This window comes from Myiozetetes cayanensis, unplaced genomic scaffold (assembly GCF_022539395.1).
Source record: "Myiozetetes cayanensis isolate MyiCay16 unplaced genomic scaffold, myiCay2020 scf16, whole genome shotgun sequence".
In the NCBI taxonomy this organism is placed as follows: Eukaryota; Metazoa; Chordata; class Aves; order Passeriformes; family Tyrannidae; genus Myiozetetes; species Myiozetetes cayanensis.
Window position 1 is genome coordinate 5,090,298 of NW_026087270.1, and position 20,800 is coordinate 5,111,097.

At 42.3% G+C, this 20,800-nt stretch overlaps 1 protein-coding gene across 3 annotated transcripts in view; it reads right to left on the reverse strand.

Moving 5' to 3' along the window:
• The window catches only part of MYLK3 (myosin light chain kinase 3), a 35,543-nt gene extending 15,701 nt beyond the window's left edge, over positions 1-19,842 (reverse strand). The window contains exons 1-3 of one of the 3 annotated variants that reach the window (XM_050311346.1): positions 19,766-19,842; positions 2,046-2,136; positions 708-1,146 (exon numbers count right to left, since the gene is read on the reverse strand). In XM_050311346.1, the coding sequence (XP_050167303.1) occupies positions 708-1,146; positions 2,046-2,136; positions 19,766-19,774 (539 nt within the window). In that variant the 5' untranslated portion in view covers positions 19,775-19,842. Of the gene's footprint in view, positions 1-707; positions 1,147-2,045; positions 2,137-5,502; positions 6,016-18,401; positions 18,589-19,765 lie in introns of those variants that run through there. The other 2 variants (XM_050311345.1, XM_050311347.1) reach the window with 2 other exon arrangements.
• Positions 19,843-20,800: the final 958 nt, after the last annotated feature.

Sequence of the window (20,800 nt, forward strand, 5' to 3'; positions counted from 1 at the left end):
ACATACACCTGTGTGTATGGATGAGTGTGTCTATCACCCACACACAAGCATATAAATTACTTTATAGTCACCTGCCCAGACAGAGAAGGCATTGGCAGTTAAAATCTCACACAGAAGTTCCATTTGTTGGGGTTTAGTTGATAGGGGTCTTTTGATTGTGGGTTTTTGTAATTTTCTGGTGTGTGGGTTTTTAAAAATTCAAATAAATGGAATGTAAATCAATTACATAACATATTACAAAACAATTATACAAGGAAAATATTAGCCTGATAGAGACAAACAAACAAACAATCTTTAGGTGACCAAGACATTAAAAAACAAAACACAAAAACACGAGTTCTTCTTGCTTTTTTTGTCATGTTCTAGTAAACATCTCATGTTCCTTTCACCCCCATTGTTAGTGAAACTAAGGAGCTGGGAAGGAATGAGTGGTTTAAAATGAGCTCTCCTGTGGTGGTCACCTTTCTATGCTTAATACACAGAAGCTGATGCTCTAAAACCCCTCCCTCCCCTCCACAGCCCTCTGAGTCCTTGGCTTCACACGACTTGACCCGTGGCCCTTTGAGTTCTTTGCCGTAACCACTCGTCAGGTCTTCCCCACTCCCATCCCAGGAGCCACCTCCTTTAATGACCTGGCTTTTCCTTTTTCCCTTCTAACACATGAAATGGTTTCAGATCACACAGAAAGCCACCAGCAAGGCCATTACCTGGTATGTGTCACCTCACAGCCCGTGGCAGATACAGCCTGGGATGTGGAGGGCGCAGCTTCCCGGGATGCGGCACTCGCTGGTGGAGGTTTGTTTTCATTCTTCCCGAGTTTCTGATGAACAAGCTGCCTCTGGCACTCCTCTGGGCGTGGGGCTCTGTCCAGATTCTGTGCTTTAGCAGGAACATTTTGGTTGCCCACATGATCTTCATGTATCAAGGGAAGACCGTTGTGTTGATTCAAAGCCTTGATGCCAGTGTCCTTTTGTTGCTGAGAGCTTTTATTGCTGTGTGTTTTGCCAGCACCTTCTACCACTTGCTGCTGTGCTGTCCTCTCCTTAACTTGGGGTTTGGAGTCAGCTTTGTGAGCTACAGCACCAGAAGTGTTCACCTTCTCACATGCTCCCTTGTTTTCATCCAGCTTTTTCCCACTTTTTGCCTCTGAATAAAATAATGCATTAATGACCTATCCTTGGCAAAAGTGATGGCAAAATAGAGAGGGGATAAAGCAACCCACCAGTAAAAATAACATACACAGTTAAGTACAGCTGAAGAGATAGAAAGAAACCTGCCAAAAGGTTTAAAATCCTTACACCATCAAGGTCAGTTCACAACCCTGTGTAGCTTTTGAGTCAGAATTGGGACCATTTGCCTAATTTTTGTCACTTCCAAAGTGATGAAGCTAAATAAGGGATTGCCCATAATACAAAGGATTCACTGACCATTTGTGAAGACAACAGCATGACAGGGCCTGCTCAACATCACATTCACCCCTGTTGCAACTCCACAGGCACCAACAATGGATGCAACAGGGCAATGCCCTGACAGATACATCCTAAATAGGAATCCAGCCCTGACAGGCCAATGAAACCAGCTGATCAAAAAAAGATATTCCCAGTGTCAACAAATCCCTTTTTCAGAGAAGGGGAGGAGGGAGGGCTGGCTCAGATGTATTAAGGGAGAAGAATTTATCAGGTTTGCTATGTGATATTGCCACTATCTTCACAGTACGTGCAAACAAGGGCTGCTTGTTGAACTCAACTCACTGAAATCCAAAACAAACAAACAAACCAAAACAAAAAAAAAAAAATCCCCGTGCAGCTAAACAAAGCTGCTGCTTTTAGTTTCTTTGTCTTCTAGCTTTTTGTGGGGTTTGATCCTGGGGACAAGTCATCCTTGGAGGAGGTGAGCACAATTCTATTTTCCCAGCACAGGGGGGCAAAGTTACTCAGTTACATTTGAGTAATTCAGGCAGTGGGAAATAGCAGCCTATTAATTTCCAGTTTGTCTGCTGCACATTCTGGAGTCAAAGCCTGTAGCGTGCCTGGAGTGATACATACCTTCCAGAGGCTTCTTGCTTTCAGTCTGGGTTCCTCTGTTACTGAGCACATGCTTAGGTTTTGCACCACTCTCCTCGGGCTTATCTTTGGCCTAAAAATGACAGGGGAACACAAAACCAGCAGTTACAGCCAAGGGTGTCTAATTCCCACCAGGTTCCTCCAACTCTGTAGGCATTCTGACTCTGTAAATTGGACACTAACACCTTTTAGCCTCTGAATTTTTAGTTACTGCTGTTTTTATTTCCTTCTTCCAATCTTTCCCCACTTTTGCAGGCAGGCATACTTCTAAAACAAGATGACACAGATTAATACATTAGCTCATTGCTTTCCAAAATTTTCACTGTCATAGCTTTTGCCCTTGTCATCTTTACTCATATTGATTAAAAAGCATGACATGTGAAACATGAGAGAGCAGAAAAAGAAATGATACTTTATTTCTGCTGCTTTTTTGCCGGTGACAGAACGAAAAGTAATGTCTCTGAACGTATTTGTCAAAACATATTTGTCTCAAGGCATCTAAAGATTCATGATGTGACCTGATAGAGGTGATACCAAAAAAGAGTCTCTAGCTTTATGGCAGCTCTTGTGTACGTTCTGGACATTTCACATGTCATCTTTGGAAAGATCAAAAGCAGAGTTATTGTCTTTTAGAAGCAGATTTTAATTTTTAAGCAAAGTTCTTCCCCCAATTAATTTGAGAGGAGGAATCTTTCGTCATAACACCTCTAAAGACTTCACACAGCAATACATTTGTAGTAAAATTAAAACTAAATAATATTTAGCAAAAAGCATTGCACGAAAATAGGAAAAGGCATAAGATATCTTGTGGTTGGCATATAGCTAAAAATCTAATGATGAGAAGCCTCTTATCCTTATTACTACAAGCAAATGAGTAACATTTAAAATATTTCTGCAGAGAACTGATTACAAGAGAGCTGCACATCAGCCTTTCCTCTGTTAGTAAAAGCAGTTAAGGATTCCATGCACAAACCCTATAGATTGCACAGACCCTCCCCACCTCCCCCTTCCCAAAAAACAAGACATCCAAAGAGTAAAAGTAGTGAAAGATCATTACCCTTTTTATTACAGCTCTAAGAAAACCTGCAACAATGACCAGGGTGAACATTATTCTTGCAAAATCCTACATGCAAAGAAAGCCTTGGGTAAGTGACAGTTTAAGGCTGGTGGGTTTTTCTGTCTGTTTTTAAGTAAGAAGTCAGAGGTTTGGATCCTATGAAGCTTCAATTCATAGTCTTTTATTAATTTGACACCAACCCCACAAAGCTTCTTCCCATGGCATCCCTGGAATGCTGTCACAGCATCAACAAACAGCCTCACCCAGAAATGCAAACACAGCCTCCCCACTCCCCCCATCCCGAGCCAGCTCCCCGATAAGCAGACACTGCCACAAACAGCAAAGGCTGGAAAACAGAAACAAACAAGCAGCAAGTTCTCTTCTGTGCAGCCCCCACACAATTGTGGAGCTCTTTGGACATGGTGTGCTGCCATCACATCACAGGCTGCAAAAACCAGACCAAAACTGGCACGTGGCTCAGCAGGATTGGTTTCCAAGTTCACCTGTGCTTTGCTCCACCTTACCCAGCTGGGTCACGTACACAAGGGACCTCACTAACTCAAGCCCAGTTCAGCCTGGGATCAAAGCACAGACATATCTTAAGGTCTTGCAACTGACCTTTTGCTCCAATTTCATGACCAGAGAAAAAAAGGAGAACAATGATGTTCATATTGCAAAACTGGAGTTTGCCATGAAACTGCTTGCCCAGCAAACCCTGCCTGTTCTCCAGCCAAGGCAGAGGTCAGAGCCTGGGACACTGACCCCCAGCCCTTCCCAGCCCACCAGGTCACCACCAGCAGGCCATTTCCCCTCTCAGTCTCTATCTGCCTGTCCACAGAACTTGGATGGGGCTCTGAGCTCCTTCCCTCTCCTTTTGTAAACACAGATATTGTGCATGGTGGCTACTCCACAGCTCATCCCAGCAGTATGCCAGGAGTCCTTGTGAATCCTTCCCCCAGTATCTCTCACATGACCTCCTGTTATTTACAACCCTCCTTACTGCTGTTTTCACTTGGAAATGGACAATCTGGAAATAGAACTCGTTTATCTTCTTTCTGCTCCTCTTCCTATGGCCACTGACACACTGTGTGCCAGTTCAGTGCGAGGTGTAAATCAAGCAAAGGACAGTGTCTGTCTCCAGGCATTCTGCAGTGACTTGGAACAATGCAGCTTTAGCCAAAAATATCAGACTTTCCCATTTCTCAAAAAACCTGTACAACTGAAACTGGAACTGCAAGTACAAGCTTTATCCAGATTTAAGGTTGATAACTAATGCATAATTTAGTGTTCTCAATACTAATGGAAACACTTTATAAATTCTTCTGTCTTCTAACAGTCCAGTTCACTTGTCAGAGGCTGGCACTTAAAAAAGGGAGACCAGGAGAGCACTCAGAAAGCCTGGAAAGGTGCTCTGGCATCGAGTACTGTCCTGTTTTTCTAAAAGTTTAGATGTACCTTCCCATCAAAACATTTTACAGCTTTGGTGAAAAATATTTTGATTAAGATACAAATGGACATTTTCATTTGAGCTAAATTATCTTTACTGTAATCACACCTCTACATATAAGGAAATTCTTAGAATGAATTAACATATTCCAACTCTTGCAGTTTACCTCCCTTTCATCCCCATGGTGGGATAGAAGCCATTGTGGAAAATGGAAACTCCCATTAGCTAAAACTAATTCCAGATGCCTGTAACTTTTAAAAAACAAGGTTAATTTATTTCAAAACACCGTATCAACTATGTACTGGTCTTGCTTGTTCCTCCCTCACTGTCCTCAACAATTAAGAAATCCTTAGGAACTGATTTCTAGGACTTGCAAGCACAAGAACTACTTGATTTCAGGAGTGAGCGATGTCGATGGAGTTGATGAAGTCATAACTGCATCATAAAGCTGTAGCTAAAGACAATTTAGATGTCTAAGGACGTATAAATCTGCTCACAAACATGACCATAACTCAGCGCAGGTTTTAGTAACTGGTGCTTTGTTCAGAATTCATGAACAAGGAAATAGAAGCTTCTTCCAACAAAAAACGCTTCACTTGCACTGGGGCCTCAATTCAGTCACTAATCTGAGTGACACTGCTGAGCTCTCAGCACTGGGAGAAGCTGAGTTTTCCTTCAGAGTAGCAATCCACTCCTCACACTTGTTACAGGACTGCCTGGCACACTTCAGGAACCTCAAACACTGGACTGCAAGGCATGTTTGGGGCTTGGTCCCTGCCTTGAGAGCCTTGCAGCTCAAAGGTCACAGCAGCAACCTGTAACAGCAACACTGAAAGGAAAGCCTGAATTATACATTATGCAAGAAATCAACAAGAGAGCCTAAAGCCCTGATACACCATGAAGTAAAATATGAAGAACAGTAAAACTAAACCAACCTCAACAGGGATTTCCAGCAGGCTCCCCTTCTTCCAGGGCACAATGCCTTTGAGAATAAAATCCACTACTTTAGAATTTTTTAATACTTCGCCCACAAACGTAATAACTTTATCCAGGGTATCAACCCTTTTCTCTATCTTTGCCAGCCTCTCCTTATGCTTTGAGGCATCTAGCTGGGCAGCTTTCATCAGCTTCAACACTTCTGAGCAGATGCTCTGGACGTCAGCCTGGTGAGCACTGTCCGATACCTTTAGGCCTTTCTGCATTGCATCTGTGTCAGCAGGAGCTGCTCGGGATACTGAGAGCTTGCTAATGCCTTTTTCTACATCATCAATGCCTCTGTTAACCTGCTGCAGTTTGCCTGTCAGATCTTCTTGGAAGTGCAACAGTTTGTCCATCTTTTCGTTCAAGACGTACAGTCTTTTGTCCACCGTGCTTAAATTGATCACCTTTGCAGGCTGTAACTTTGTCAGGGCATTTCCCTCTGCGAGGTCCAAGCTGCCCGCAGACATTGTGTCCAGACAGCAGGATGTCAGACAGATTAGGCTGCCTTTTCATTAATCATAAATTAGAAAATGAGGCTCTGAAAGTTCATCGTCTTCAGCTGTTCCTATAGCAGACAACCTCACTTACTGGAGTCGCTAGAGCATATCATGAGATAGCTACTGCACAAAAGATTTATTTCTGTGTTATCTATTTCTTACTGTGGGCTTTCAATGATGGAAGTAATTTGGCACCAGACTATGTTTTCTTGGGCCTCCTTGACGTCACAAAACCATTTAAAATTCTTTCTCGAGTGGCTGTTGATAGGCAAGCATCTTAACAATTGCCAATGCCTGCGCAGGCCTTGGGGGGAGGAGGATTGTTTTTATGACCAGTTTTAGTTCTGTGATAATGAAAAGGTGCTAGAACATTTCCCTTCATTAAACAGGAAAACTATATAAGTAAATTTGCTGGCCTTGTGCTAAAGCTTGGAAGAATTCAGCTTTGTAGCACGGCTGCAGAGCAGCCATGGTAGAACAGGGTATGCTCTTTAGGTTGGCTGGCACTTGAATTTAAAAATAGAGTACAATGACAATGATCTGAAATACGTATCTAGCACCAGCATGTCTCTGTCAACTGAAACTTCTAAAATTAAATCTTTCTCCTGGGTTATGAAAATGAACCGAGTGAAAATATCAGAATGAAGGCACAGCAGAATTAGTCCGACTATTTGCAACAAAACTATTAAATCATAAATCTTGAAGGACTTGTCGCTGACTTGCTTTTCGCTTCTGAATCACAGCATATCCCCTACAACAATTACAGACACCAGGGAACAGAAAGAGTCACTTCACACTGCACAGCCCCCACTGCCACAGTTCTGAATGCTTTAGAAACATTAATGAATGTACCCTTACAATACAGCACAGAGGGGGAGTCAGTTCTCTTCCACAGAGGATGAACTGTGGCAACAAGAGAGAAAGCAGTTTGTCCCATGCCAGATGTGGCATTGTGTCACACAACTTGTCCAGTTCTCCTGGGTCCCTTTTCCCTGCTGTGTGTCTGCAGGAGCCTGGTGAGACAGGACAAAGGAACCTCGTCAAAGCCGTGGGCTTTGGGATACTGAGCATCCCTTCATCTCTGATCCCCTCCTCACTGTCTGGATGGGGCAGATGGAAAAAAAAATAGTCATTCTTAAAGGGAATTTCTTGTATAAGAACATTCTAGACATTAAAGTCCTTCCTACAGAGTAGTAGCAGCTTTAAAATTACCCACTCAAGACAATGTTGAGTCCTTGCCACTCCTTCACAATTTTTACCTTTACAATAAAAAAACCCACTATTTTGCTACATCTACCAAGGCCACCATATAATTATAGCCAACCTGGCGGTTCTGTGACATTTAGAGGCCAGTAACTGCCTTTACAAAACACACCAAAAGCTTTAAGACTTGGACTGTTCATCACCTTCATGGGAGAGTTTGAATACCAAGCAATGACTTAGGAAGAAAACTTGGCCTGGGAGTTGGCATTTCATGCCATGTCACTTCCCCTGACCAAAAAAGCCTATTTTAAAGTCACTGGTGTTTTCATACTTGTCTGGGATTGAATGGCATAAGTTTTATCATGTCACACAACTCAGTAAAACATACGGCTCTATCTTGAAAGGACATTGGCAATAAGAACCTTTCAGCTCTACTACTGCATTTAAAAGAAACTCTTCTACTGCATTCAAAGCCAAATGCCTCTCAGTAATTAATTCTTTCAGGCCTACAAGCATGCTTGATGACAAACAAAATAACCAATATATTTACTAAATCAAGAGCACCTGCTGAATGTTGTCCTCTTGGGAACAAAAAGAAAATGGTAGAGTCATAAGGTTGTTGTATTTAAAGACAACTTACAGCAAATCCTTTAATAAAAGCAACCTGGCCACAGAAGTCATCTCCAGCTGCATACTTGGAACTCAAGTTGCCACCACCAGGGTGCTATTCCAGGCACAGCACGGCCGTGAAACAATGTAAATACAACCAAAGTGCACAACTGGCCTCTGTGTGTGCCTGTGGGCAGACAGGAGCCCTGCAAGATCCTGAATTACCTCCTTAGTTATTTAACAATTGAGAGCAAAAAGCATTAATGCTGCCCCATTGTTATTAACTCCCGTTATCAGTTTTATAACCGATTAATTAACCCTCCTCACTTAAAATGGACTAGTGGTAAATAAATGCTGTGCAAAACAAAAAGTAGGACTTCAAAACCAAAAATATAAAAGGAAATCTCTGAATTTATATTAGTTTATACAGATTTGCACGATTGCAACTCGAGGGGCACAAACTATCTCTTTCTCCTCCAGATTCAGCCACATGCCCTGTGCACTGCAGCTACATGGAACAGATTTCATCACCTCACACCTGCTCCTCCAGTGCACTGGGAGATGTTTAAGACAATGCACTATGGAGAAATCTTGCTACAAATACAATAATGCAGCAAATATCCCTTGCTAGTGTTGTCTGAGGTGCAGGGAAGGTACAGCCAAAACTGCCTCCTACTCAGATACTGCCCTTCAACTTATTACTTATATCATGCTGTGCATCCATAAGCAACTGCAAAATTACAGATGGGGTGAAGGACAGAGAAGAAGGAAACCTCACTTGGACCATAGTGAAAAGTTTTAAACATCTATCACAAAGTTAAAGGTCAGCTTTTCTTCTTTGATTTTCATTTTCTCCTCCACTCTCTCCCCTTTTGAACTGCTGGTAAACACACAAAAAGAAAAAAAAGCTCTGGCACATCTAACTGATTGTTTTGTCTTCAGGATATGCTAAAGGACTGGCAAAAAAAGTCTTTTATTCCTTTTGCTTTGAATTACAATAACAGGGAATTGTTGTTCAGAACAGTGATTTAGTGCCCAATGTTTGCATCTTGCTTGAGCAGCCTGGGGAGAGCATTTCGTTCCATTGCCAGTCTCAAGCCTTTCAAAACTTACCAAAAATTAAGGGAAAAATCCTAAATTGCCTGACTCCACATTACAGACAACAAAAAAGCACATTGTTGTGACAAGTGCAACAGGCAATTAAAGTCACTTTTTCTTTGTGTGGAGCTATTGCTTATAGTGACAACTTGCACTTAAATATGCAACACACGGTGCTGCATCTTCGGTCCCCCCCAAATGACATGAAGTGTTGTATGAGCAACAAATCCTGTGAGCAGTGGGTGCTGCAGGAGCTCTGTAAAGGGCAGAGTTGTGCTCAGTCACCCCATGTTGGCATTGCCAAACCAAACTGGAGATCCAGGAGACTCCACCACAGTTCGGATGTAATTTGAATAAACTTTCTGATAAAACTGGTCTTCTGTGGATTCCTGCTCATTTCTTCCAGGTAACAAAAAATGAGCACTGTGATCTGGAGTGTGTAGGCAACTGCCTCTGCTCCCTTATCTGCTGAACTGAAATGAACTTCTCAGATATCTTTAAAATACCTCTAAGGTATCAAGTATCTCAGGAATACAGAGAAAAGGAACACAAACGCCAGAGAACCAGAACTACAAGTGACCTTGAACTGATGATGCCAAAGATACTTCTGTTCTCAAGGGGGGAATGAGAGTTTATTCCTCTTTGGCTCACACCCCCACACACTCTCCCAGTTGTAAAAGAGAGATGTCAGAAAACAAGAGAAAAATTCACATTCAGCACAAAAAATCCATCACATGGCAGTTCAGTTATGATTCCTCCTTGCTAGATCTGATCCAAAGGAAGAAAAAAACCCCACAAAGATGGGGTGAATAGAAAATAAAAAGTAAAAAAAAAATCTACAGCATGTACTAAATTGACAGCAGAGGCTTATACCCCAAACAAGAAATGTCACAGAGGTTAAAACCAGCTGCTCAAACAGATCATCTCATTAGATTGTTGCACTGCTTCCAACAACACTGTAAAACTGGAGATGGCTAAGGGTATGTAGGCAAATGAAAAAATAACTTTTTATATGGCCTATAAAAAGTCAAAGCTTAATAGAGAACTTGAAGGCTTTGGGGGAAGTCTGCAGTGGTTGCAATGCAACAGAGGTCTAAGGAGATGGAGAACTCAATGTGGCAAAACCTCAGGAGCTTACACAAGGAAAAAACAAAGCAGATAAGCTAAAAACAATCTGGCTACATGTGCTAAACACTACTCAGACAGAAAAATACTAACAAACATCTTTGAATTATTTACAAAACAGATGTCAAGTTTTTCAAGTTACACTGTAAATTTACTTAATCTGCATCTAATTGATGCAGCTCATTAACATACAATTCCTAAATTTTTCCCCCAGTAAATGAAAGGCTAACTGAACCTTTTTAGGATACCTAAGTTTTTCAAAAAGTAAGCCTAATTTCTCATGAACAGCATGAAAAGTAATAAATTATGTCCACAGAGTAATGGTGCAGCAACAGAGCAATTCTCAGAACAAAACAGGCAAGTGCAAAACAGGCACTGGCTCTAATTTAGAGGGATAACTTCCAAGGGCAAGATACACCATAAGGTCTGGATAAGTCCACCTAGTTCAATGGTTGGGTTTCCTGCTGAGACCAGATCGTAGGAGGAACCAGACCACACCTGCCAAGAACCTGACAATGTTATCACTCATGTTGGCTGGAGGTTGAAATCCACCTGCACAGTAAAAGGGTCTCTGAAGCACTACTGGCACCCCCAAGTGCCCCTGGTGTGATACAGTTCAGTATTGCCCATTTCTGTGCATTTAATGAGAGGAAACTGTTAACGGGGTAGGTTAGGAAACAAACACCCTTTCAAGTCCTGACTCCTTCCCCCACCTCCATTTTATTCTTTTTCAGACAGCTGGCCCCGAGGACAGTGCTCCCAAGCACAGCTAAGGACAGGTTACTGATCCCAGGTCATGTGCACCATTGTAATGCATCTGTGCCAGGCAGCTGACAGCACAGAGCTGAACAGATCAATTATGACATTTCATTTACATCAAAGTGAGGAGATTTCTAGATAACACTGTTTACCACATGGCTTAGCAAGATCCCCAAAGCCCTTCCACCAGGTTACTTTGCCTCTCAGGAGGCCAACAAGAGCACCTGCTGCCCATCCACATTCACTCACTTGACCCCAGAGCTTATTCTTGCCACCAAGTCTGTTGCCCACAGGAACGACATTAAGAAGCTCATTACTTTTAATTTTCTTTCTTTCAATTTCTTTTTTTTTTTTTTTTTTAACTGAAGCAGTTACTAAATTATTTAACTAGCTTGGTCCAGAAGAGTGGCAACTGGTAATGCTTCCCTGGTATGGTGGCAAAGATTCATCCTCCCACTCCTCCAGACCACCACCAAAGAGCTCCCCTTTGGCAACTGAACAGAAAAGTCACGTTGGTCACTCTGCTTTCCCCAAATTTCAATGATTTTATATCTGATGCAGTCAGTTCCTCATAAAAGCTGCTGATTTTAAGGCTCAGCCACAAAAGCCACCCTTGGATTCCAGAATCCTCTCGTTTACAAGACGTTTTCTCACTGCTCCAAGAAGCTCAGCAGAGAACCCTGAGGCCCATTTTACAGCCACCAAAAGCCCTTGTGCCTGTGGCAGTTTGCTCAGGTACCAGTAGTGGAAAGTCAGCAGGGATCTGCCACAGCCTGGGCTGTGCAGTAATGCCAACAGGAATAAAATCAGCAAAAGCAAATTCTCGTCACTGAAGTGATGTGATAGGGCTCTCAGGACACACAGATAGGGAACAGACCTGCTGCACAAGAAAGGGTTATTTCTAGACAGTCAACTTTTCTGGAAAATAAACTTGCATAATTCAGAATTTGCTCCAAAACACATTAAAATCAGCACAATTGTTCTTGCTGACTTGAAATTTGACTGGCTTTGAATCAAATCCCTCAGAAAGGGCTCTGCTTTGCCAGCAACACATTTTTGTTTGAGAAGAAGAAAATCCCCATACTGCACTGTGCTTTGTGTTGTCTTCTGCTCCCTTCCTACTTTGGAAGATCTTTGTAGCTTCAAGTTTGAAACATTTCCACAAAAATGTACACTCAGAGCTGTACTAATTTGTCAATATGTACCCATCATTTCCATCTTCCCCCTTCTCACCACCATGACTGACAATGGCTGGGAGAATACATTTTAGTACTTTCTTTGCTTCTCCACTTGTATTTCCCAGGCTGAAAGGCAAGAGTTCTGTCCCCCAGGTGCCCTCCTGCCCTGTGCAGTTACTGACCGAGGTAAGATCCCCTCGAGCACAATTTTACGTTGCATTGGTTTAAATCTTTGACAGGTAAAACACACAAGCACCTCAAATCATGTGGGATTGCACTGGAATTGAAGTGAACTAAGAGTCCCTGGCAAGGCAGCCTCCAGCCTCACAAACCCTCCCACTGGACTGCAGTGTCCTTTGGCTACTGATACACACCCTGGACAACTTTTCCCAAGTCACTGCAAAAGCAGTCAGTGCCTTCATTTCAGGCCTTGTGTAAGCTGGAGTCTCAGGGACTGATTTTTTTCTCTCACTCACGTTTCCACCTGACCACTCCTGCTGTGGTACAACTAACACTAAATACTGTGTTCACTGTTCCCTGCTAATAATGGTCTTTACTGGAACCTAACAATGGGGGATTTCTTACTTTTTTTTTTAATTAAATAAGAAAACTCCCTGAAATTGCTACTCCCCACTAATAACCAGAACACCACCTTAAGGAAATTCTGCCCTATACTCATCTGCCCTATAATGAAGTCTGTTATGTGCTATATTCACCTGCTGATTTAGATCTCTCTGACATTTTGCTTTGACGTCATTCACAAACACAGGAATAACTTCATCAGTTCAGGCTTAGTCTCAACACATACTCTGCTTTGAAAAAGATTCAGAATAAAAGAGTTTGTGTAGAGAAACTGATGGTTTTCCAAACTCTTCTCAGTAATCAAATACTCCCAGAGAAGCCACTTGCACTTCTTTGGGTGAATGTTTAAATGTCAGTTGTGCAAAAGATCTCCAGCTAAACTTACACTGGTTTTCATCAACTTAGAAAAAATATGCAGGAAACAAACAAAAGAATGTCATATCCAGAAAAGATTGTCTAAAAGAACATTATCATCCCACATGCCAGTGGAATTGCAGAAAGCAGCTAACAACAGCGATCAAGCTTCTCAGAGCAAGGCATGAGAAGGCAATTTTTTTTAAGCTTATCTCTCTAAAGCAGACAGCTTAAGAACAGTTTGGTGTGAATTAGAAGCTTTGAATTTGGGCTCCAGTGGTATGGCTAAGCACAGTGATCCATTTTTCCACCTGAAGTTAGTATCTCAGTACAAATATCTAGTAAGAACAAAAATGCAGAGCACATTTGGTGCAGCCATTTCCACTCCCAAGACAGTAAGTACCTCCTAGTGCTTCTCTGAAAGAGTTCTGTCAGAAGTCAGGAAGTTTTGCTTCCGAATCACCTTGCTACCTTAAATCAACATTCAGCAGACTCCAGAATATTAACTTTAAGCAAACACATAGACTTTTCTCTGCCCTCATAAGAGGCTCCTGAATTAAAACTAATAAACCATCAATTTTGGAATTCTGCTGCTAGATCAGTTAAATTAATCTCCAGATGCATTGCAGAGACAGCTGTAGTGTAAACCCAGACACGCTGATTATCAGTGCTAGCACAAAAACAGCCCCAAGTCTTGGCACCATAAAGCCAAAATCACTCAGAGGAGAGCAAGCAAATAACGCTGCTGATAAAAGATCCAGGATATAAATGGTTTGGATTTCATATTAGTTGATATCAGGAGTATTTGTCACTAAAGGGTAGTAGGGCAGTTCCAATGACAAATATAGTAACAGTACACCAAGATCTTCTCAGTGTGAGAAATTAGAAGAGTAGTTTAAACTCGGGGCTGGATGCTGGAAAAGGCTGCAGTAATATTCTGCAGAGGTAAGCAAGTTACAGCTGGCAGGAGTCTGTACACACAGCCCTGAAAATGGTGAAATACAGAGGTCCCTCACTCTTGTTCAGCCACAAAAGAAGGGATAGGAATAATCTGAAAAAGTCTGTCTGAACTGAACCTAGTGAAGACTGGATCTTATGAAATGCTGCATTTCCCATAACCCAGATAAAAGGTCCCCCAACAGGCTAAATGGCCCACAGCAATGACTGGCAGCCTTCTACCTGCCTTGCCAAGACAAACCATCACTGATGGCCATGGCAACAACTGCCTCAGGGAGAGGGGTGGTTCAGTCAGCCACCTGGTAACTTGTGCCAGTGTTTTCAGAGAATCAGTGAGGTTGGAGAAGAGCTCTGAGATCACAGAGTCCAACCTATGACCGAACACCACCACATCAACTAGACCATGGCACTAAAACTGATAATTTCTAGCCCTAAGACTGATAATTCTGTATAAGGCAAACCCAGAAACAAGAAGGTCAGTCAGACATTCATCAGATTTGTAGCAGACTGTTTTCTTTGTATAGCAAGACAGGTCAAGGAAGATGCAATTCCAGCTGTGCTGATTCCCAAAGAGGTGCTGAGAATTAGCCAGGACCCTGAATGTTCCCACACTGGGCTTCTGTGGACTTTAGCTGAGACTGGGGACAGGAACCCACCAGGGAAATACCCAGAACAGAGATATTTATAGAAAAAGGGCATTTCTTTTTAACTCCACCCAGCCCCATACAATACCAGTGAACGTGCCATGACAGTGCTGGAAGGAATCAGGTCTCTGAAAGGAAGCATTCAGGACCTGAAGTCAGACACATGCCCAAGTTGGATGAGTCAGAAAGCACATGTACTGCTCAAGCCTAAACAACAAAACAAGGACACAAATGAGAGTGAAAGGTGAGCCACAAATATAGAAGACAACAGCAGGAGGAGCAGCTCGCTCCTGCTATCTCAATTCAGCCATGGATAAGGTGAAAACAAAGCTGGTTTGTAATGTCAGAGACTATATATAGTTTACTACTCTAGTTTCTGGGATATGAACTGTCTGAAAGGATACTCAATAGAATATATTTAGACTGCAGACCACTATTACTGGTGCAAAATTTAAATCAGAGCATATGACATCTTTCTCTTGAGTTCCTGCAAGGCCTGGGAAGACAGTGCTAAGAACCGAGATGCTCAGAAACTTTCCAACCATGTATTTTTTCTAAAAATCCCAATCCTTCAAAATGGCTTATCATTTCCATTCATTTTTTTCCAGTCTGTCTGCCTTCCTGCTAGCTCTCCATAGCAGTGTGCACAGAGCCTGCCCTGACCCTGGACCCTGGGGTGGTAATTTAGGTCTCTGCAGTTCACAGACTGCCCCAGAGCCTGGGATCCCAAATCTGCTCTGCAGAGAAGAGAAATGACTCCCTAGGTAAACAGGAGCCTGAACTGCAGGTGCCAAGGCCTGTCCCAGCAGCTCTGTACCCCAAGCATCAGCTACACAAAATGGGAGACAAATGTTCAAAGAGATTGAAACAAAGGTGATTGTTGTGCAGTGCAAGACATTCAAAAACAAACACATGAAGGTCAAGACGTGAACCAACAGTAACTGAGGAGTTCCAAACAATCCTACACAGGATTCCCAGAAAAATTAGGTCTGAATAGAAACAACAGGAAGATGTTACCCAAAGAACACCCAAACCCAACCCACAGAGTGGAATACAGACCCCCAATCACAAACATGAAGTAGGAGAGAAGCATCAAGATCAGCTTATGTGAAGGGCTACATGGCTTCAGGTATCTCATTAAGTGGCTGTGTCCTAAAATAAGAGTCAGGTCCAACAAGTCAACAGAAGAAAGACAGCAGCACCACCAAAGTTAAAAGGATTGATGCAGCTGAACGACAAAGCTGTTCAGCTCAAGGAAAGGAAAATCCTAAAGGAAGTCTAGGCAATTTGGTCTTCAGGCACATGTTAGAACACTCCTATCACTGCCCCTCATAAGTCCAGTTAATATCAGAAACACAAAATGCCTCATCTTATTGCTTGAGCATGAACTACTCCCTGCACTGCACCTCTGAGCAGTAACACCGATTCCCAAGCAATCTGTAAACACACACAAGCCACTGTTTACAGAACTGCCTGGGCTTGTGAGTTCTTCCATAACAGCCCAGTCAGCTGAGCCAGGCACTCAGCTGAGTACAAGCAGGCAGCTCACCAAGTACTACAGCAGAAGGAGGCTACAGTCCACAAACATGCAAACAACAGGTTCCACACTGCAAGCACTGCAGTCAGAACCACACAGACACATCCTGTTGGAACAGGCTCAAACCCAACTTGTAGATTGACATTCTACATGGGAGAAGAGCTTTTACGAGGGTTAATATTAAACTTACAGATTAGAGCAGTTCTCACCAACTTTACTAAGAATGCACACACGGTCCAAGGCACCATTCAGCCTTACATGCTCTCTGATGGTCATAGCCTCCAAAAGCATCCTTCTCTTTATAATGTTCCACGAATTTGTGTAATAGCTTTGTGAACAAAACAGAGAATGATTTTCCAGGAGATAAACATAATGAGTTTGGTAAACTGGTCAGAGTGATGTAATGCAATGCAAGACATCCAAAACAAAGTTGGTTTTGATTCTTAGCTCACTGAGAACATGGGAAGCCAATAAATCAAACTAAATCTAACATAACATTTACCCGTGGACCTTAATGGTATTTTCAGAAGAGAAGCACCATTATCACTAGTTTTATAGAAAAGGAAATTGAAGTAATGAATATGAAAGAATTACTCAGTCACCCAGCAGATCAATTACAGAGAAACAAGATATTCTGAATCTCATTATAGTCCTCATTCTATTGCAAAACATTAACTCTCATCTGCACACAGTCAAGCCACAGAATGCCATGCAGACAGAAAACTGCAGGACTGGGTTTTATTCCCCAAGACATGACTAGTCCAAAAACCCCTGGCTTGTTTGCTTGGATGGTTCTAAGGCCACTCTCTGTAGTCCTTCTGGAAATATCTTTCATTTGCATTCCTCCAGAAATAAGCAAGAGAAAATTTCATGTATTTGAGGCTGCTTAATATCTTTAACAGAAAGCTGAACACAAACACTTTAAACAAATCATTATCTCTTCAACATGAAGAACAGTTGAGCAGTATATTTAAATTAACAGACCAAAACATTTTTCTGCTACGTGGCTGTAAATACACAATAAATCACGTGGCCACAGGAATATGAAACGTGTCTGGTCTTCCCAGCCATTTTGTTTCTTATGTAATATATGATAACAAAAAAAATCAATCTGTACTCTTGGCTATATTAAATCCACGACATGTCATTACATTAAGTGAATTTAAGACTTTGGAACAATATCCCACTTGTTGAAATTAGTAGAAATTTTGTCCCTTTCTTCAACTGGCCCAGTTCATTACTGTTGATTTAGTTCACTTACTCCACTGACTCTTGAAAAAACAAAGATGATTACAAATACAAACTCTTTAAGAAAACCCATTACAGCTGTTGTTGAACAAAATACATGAGGAAATCCTTTCTTCAAAATTTTGAAAGAGAACAATCTTAAACCCCCCACAACAACCTGATCTATGCTAATTTAAAATGCAACTCCTACAATTACCTTTTTTTTTAATTACTTAAACATTATGTATGCCATATGTACATGGCATTCTTTTTAAAGTTGCTTAAGTCCATTTTCTGCCACTGGTCTTTTCAGCAACTCAAAAAGTAAGTAAATACAAACAAACTGCAGAAAACACTTTTCCTAGACTTCCTACAACTAGTAACCAAAATTTAACTTCACAGATAGCTTGAAATCACAGTGGGTTTTTGATGAACAGCTTACAAAAGTAGAAAAGCAGATTCCCATTCTCTCTTCCCCCAGTGGTGTCTCTACGTCTCTGCTCTCACAGAGTCGATCGTGGTTAAGCTTTGGGAGACACACTCTCTTTGGCTTTGTTTTCTTCAACCTCTGCACAACGGGGTTCTGCTCCCACAGCTTTCCAGGACTATCCCAGAGCACCCTTTGAGGTTCTGCTTGCCCACTGACTGCACTGCTGTTACCACAGGTCAAACGGGCTCACGCAGGATTTGGCTCCTGTGTGAGCCTGCCTGACATGTTCACTGTCTTAAAACTCACAGACATACGACAACTAAAGCAAAAAGCTGTGCCAACCGAGCTCCACACAGTTTGAATGTCAGCCTGGCATCCTGCACGACAAATACTCCGCTCAGAATAAAAGTTTTAATGTGTCAAGGCTCTCACAAAAAGTAAATTTATTTACAAAGGCAAAGCCTGCACTCATCATTTCAGAAACACCTCCTTGACACTGGCAGGTGCTCTGCAAGCCAACAGGCTGCCCAACCTGGCCAAGAATGTCAAACACACGTAGCACCTCACAGAAGGCACAGAAAGCCAAACTGCGCCATCCAGAAAGTTTTCCCTTTCAAACTTGGCTCAAAACAAAGCTCTGAGGAGTCCCTTACCGTGAATCTCTTTATGTAGTCAGAAACACAAAATCCTCCCATGCTCAAACGAAGGGATCTGTGCAGGGAAGATTCTTGATATAAAGTTCCCATTCTGCTGGGCTTGTCTGGTGGTCACCCAGGTAGCCTGCAGCCTTTTACTGAATAAAGCTGCACAGCCTCCCTGGATCTTGCTAGAATTCTGCTTGTGTGATAAACCAGGCATTTCATCTTATCTACCACTACACCAGGCATTTCAATCATTTCACTGCCCTATCAGCAGCACTAAGCTCTATCTGTATCCTAGCAGCTCACTTCCTGAATCCCTGATAACAGAAGCTCCGGGCCACGGAAACAACACAAGATGACAGTCACATCTCTGCAGGCACTGAACAGCTCCTTCTTTGCATTTCTCTGCTCCTGGGCTTATTTTCGTCCAATTTTACTTTGCTTTTGCTGTGACTTAAGGATAGCAAGTTTCCTTCAGCCAGGCAGCGACAAAACTGTCACTTATCCAACTGCTGTTCTTTTTTCCAGTGACACTGAAGAGCTGCAGGATATTTGCTTCCACATAACACGATTATTGCATGTGGGTGTTTCTTCTATTTCCAATTTCTTAAGCACAGAAGAGAGGGAACAATGAAAGGACACAAAAGGACCATTCAAGAGGATTGATCCTCTGTCAGAACTCTCATACCTATTGAAGCCTTAAGCACTGTTTCCACAGTCTGATTTCAGCTCAGAGCCATTCACTGTGTAAAACCCCTTACAGCCAAACAAAAGCACTTACACAGGTTGCTACGAAGTCCATGTAGATGTATTTGTGAACCCCTGGATTCAGAATATTTTTACTTTTTTTCTACCTACACGGATTATTATGCAGTCATAATACACCCAAATGAACCCTAATGAATTCCTTTTTACTTTGTTCAGTGTGAGACACACTTTTTTTTATCGAGTTCTTACCTATAAGATTGTGTCTGCAGAGGACAAATAAACAAAGACAACGGATACAAAGATGCTGGATGACCTAAGAAGAAAAGTAAGGTCTGGAGAAGAAACTCTACTTTCAATTTTAATCTGTGCTGTGCCTTCCTTTCCCACTCAGCCAGGAGGTTGTAATAGAATTATTTCTGATTACAAGCTTCAAGTGATCTAACATTAAGATGAATCACATCAGGCATGGCAATACAAAATGACAGCCACTCTCTGTGGGCCTGTCTTTGAGCAGGTGGACAAGTCATCTCAGACAGCAGTACCAGGGCTTAGCATGGGCCAAGTCTTCACTGCTCAAATCAGAACAGAAGTGTGTCTTACCACAGGATGAGTGCACATGCACTCTGCCCTGGAACAATCAAGGGAGCAATAAGGGTAAGATACTGTACCTTTATCATTATGATCTAAGAGATGTCAGGTCCAGAGGTGTGGGTACAGAGCTGGCTACCCCTCTCACAGAAAAAACAAGTGTTTTGTTTCCACTTGGGTTTGGACAGCGAAAAACCAAATATGCTGTTAGAAAACAAAATAAAGTGAACGTAAGTACAGACAAAACCAGAAAATTAGGGTGAGTGAGGAGCTCTTGCAGGGAAAAAGCCAGGGAGGAGATGGCTGTGCTGCTGCAAGTATTTGTTACTGCCTGGCAGGGAACGTTTTTCAGGCTATCCAACAAACAAGTGAACAGGCAGGGGTCGCCTGGGGTACAGGGGGATTTGAGCACAGCTCAAGGAGATGAGATAGTTCCCCAAGAGATGATTATCCAATATACTGGTAAAGGGACTAGTCTAACATCCTGGGAAAACGACACAGGCAACCTGAGGCTGCCTGAGATGCTGGACTTAAACCCCCAGATATGTGAGGCCAGTCTCGACTGCCAGACCCCTGCGTAATTCCCAACTCCACCTCTGTGCTTCGGCTTTTCCACCTGTAAAACAGAGTCAGCCCTTCGCAGCTAGAATATTCTCAGAGCTTTGGAATCTGCTATTACTATGCCACCCTTTTGAAAGGCGAAAGCAAACCATAAATTCTAGGTCAAAACTTCCCCAAAAGTTTTAAGCCCCATCAGCCCTGCCCGGGCAGCACGCAGGGACAGCTGCCATCCTGCCTGGCTGGGGCAGGAGGAAAGAGTCATTATTACTTAATGTGGCAGCAGAGGCATGGACACCATGCAAGCCCCATGCCATGGGGAAAGCTTGCATGACAAAGAGAATCCTTCAGAAAATTTGGCAAGCCCTCCAGAATTTGCAGTGCTCAGCCTGCAACCTTCCATTAGCAGATCTAAATACAGATCTGTAGTGTAAGACAACACCTTTCTGCAGTATTTTCATTAATTATTTTAAGAATATAATTATTATGATGAGTTTCACTGATTTTTTTAATCCATTTTTGTTCTGCAGAAAAAAAAAATAATTTGGAGCTTTTCT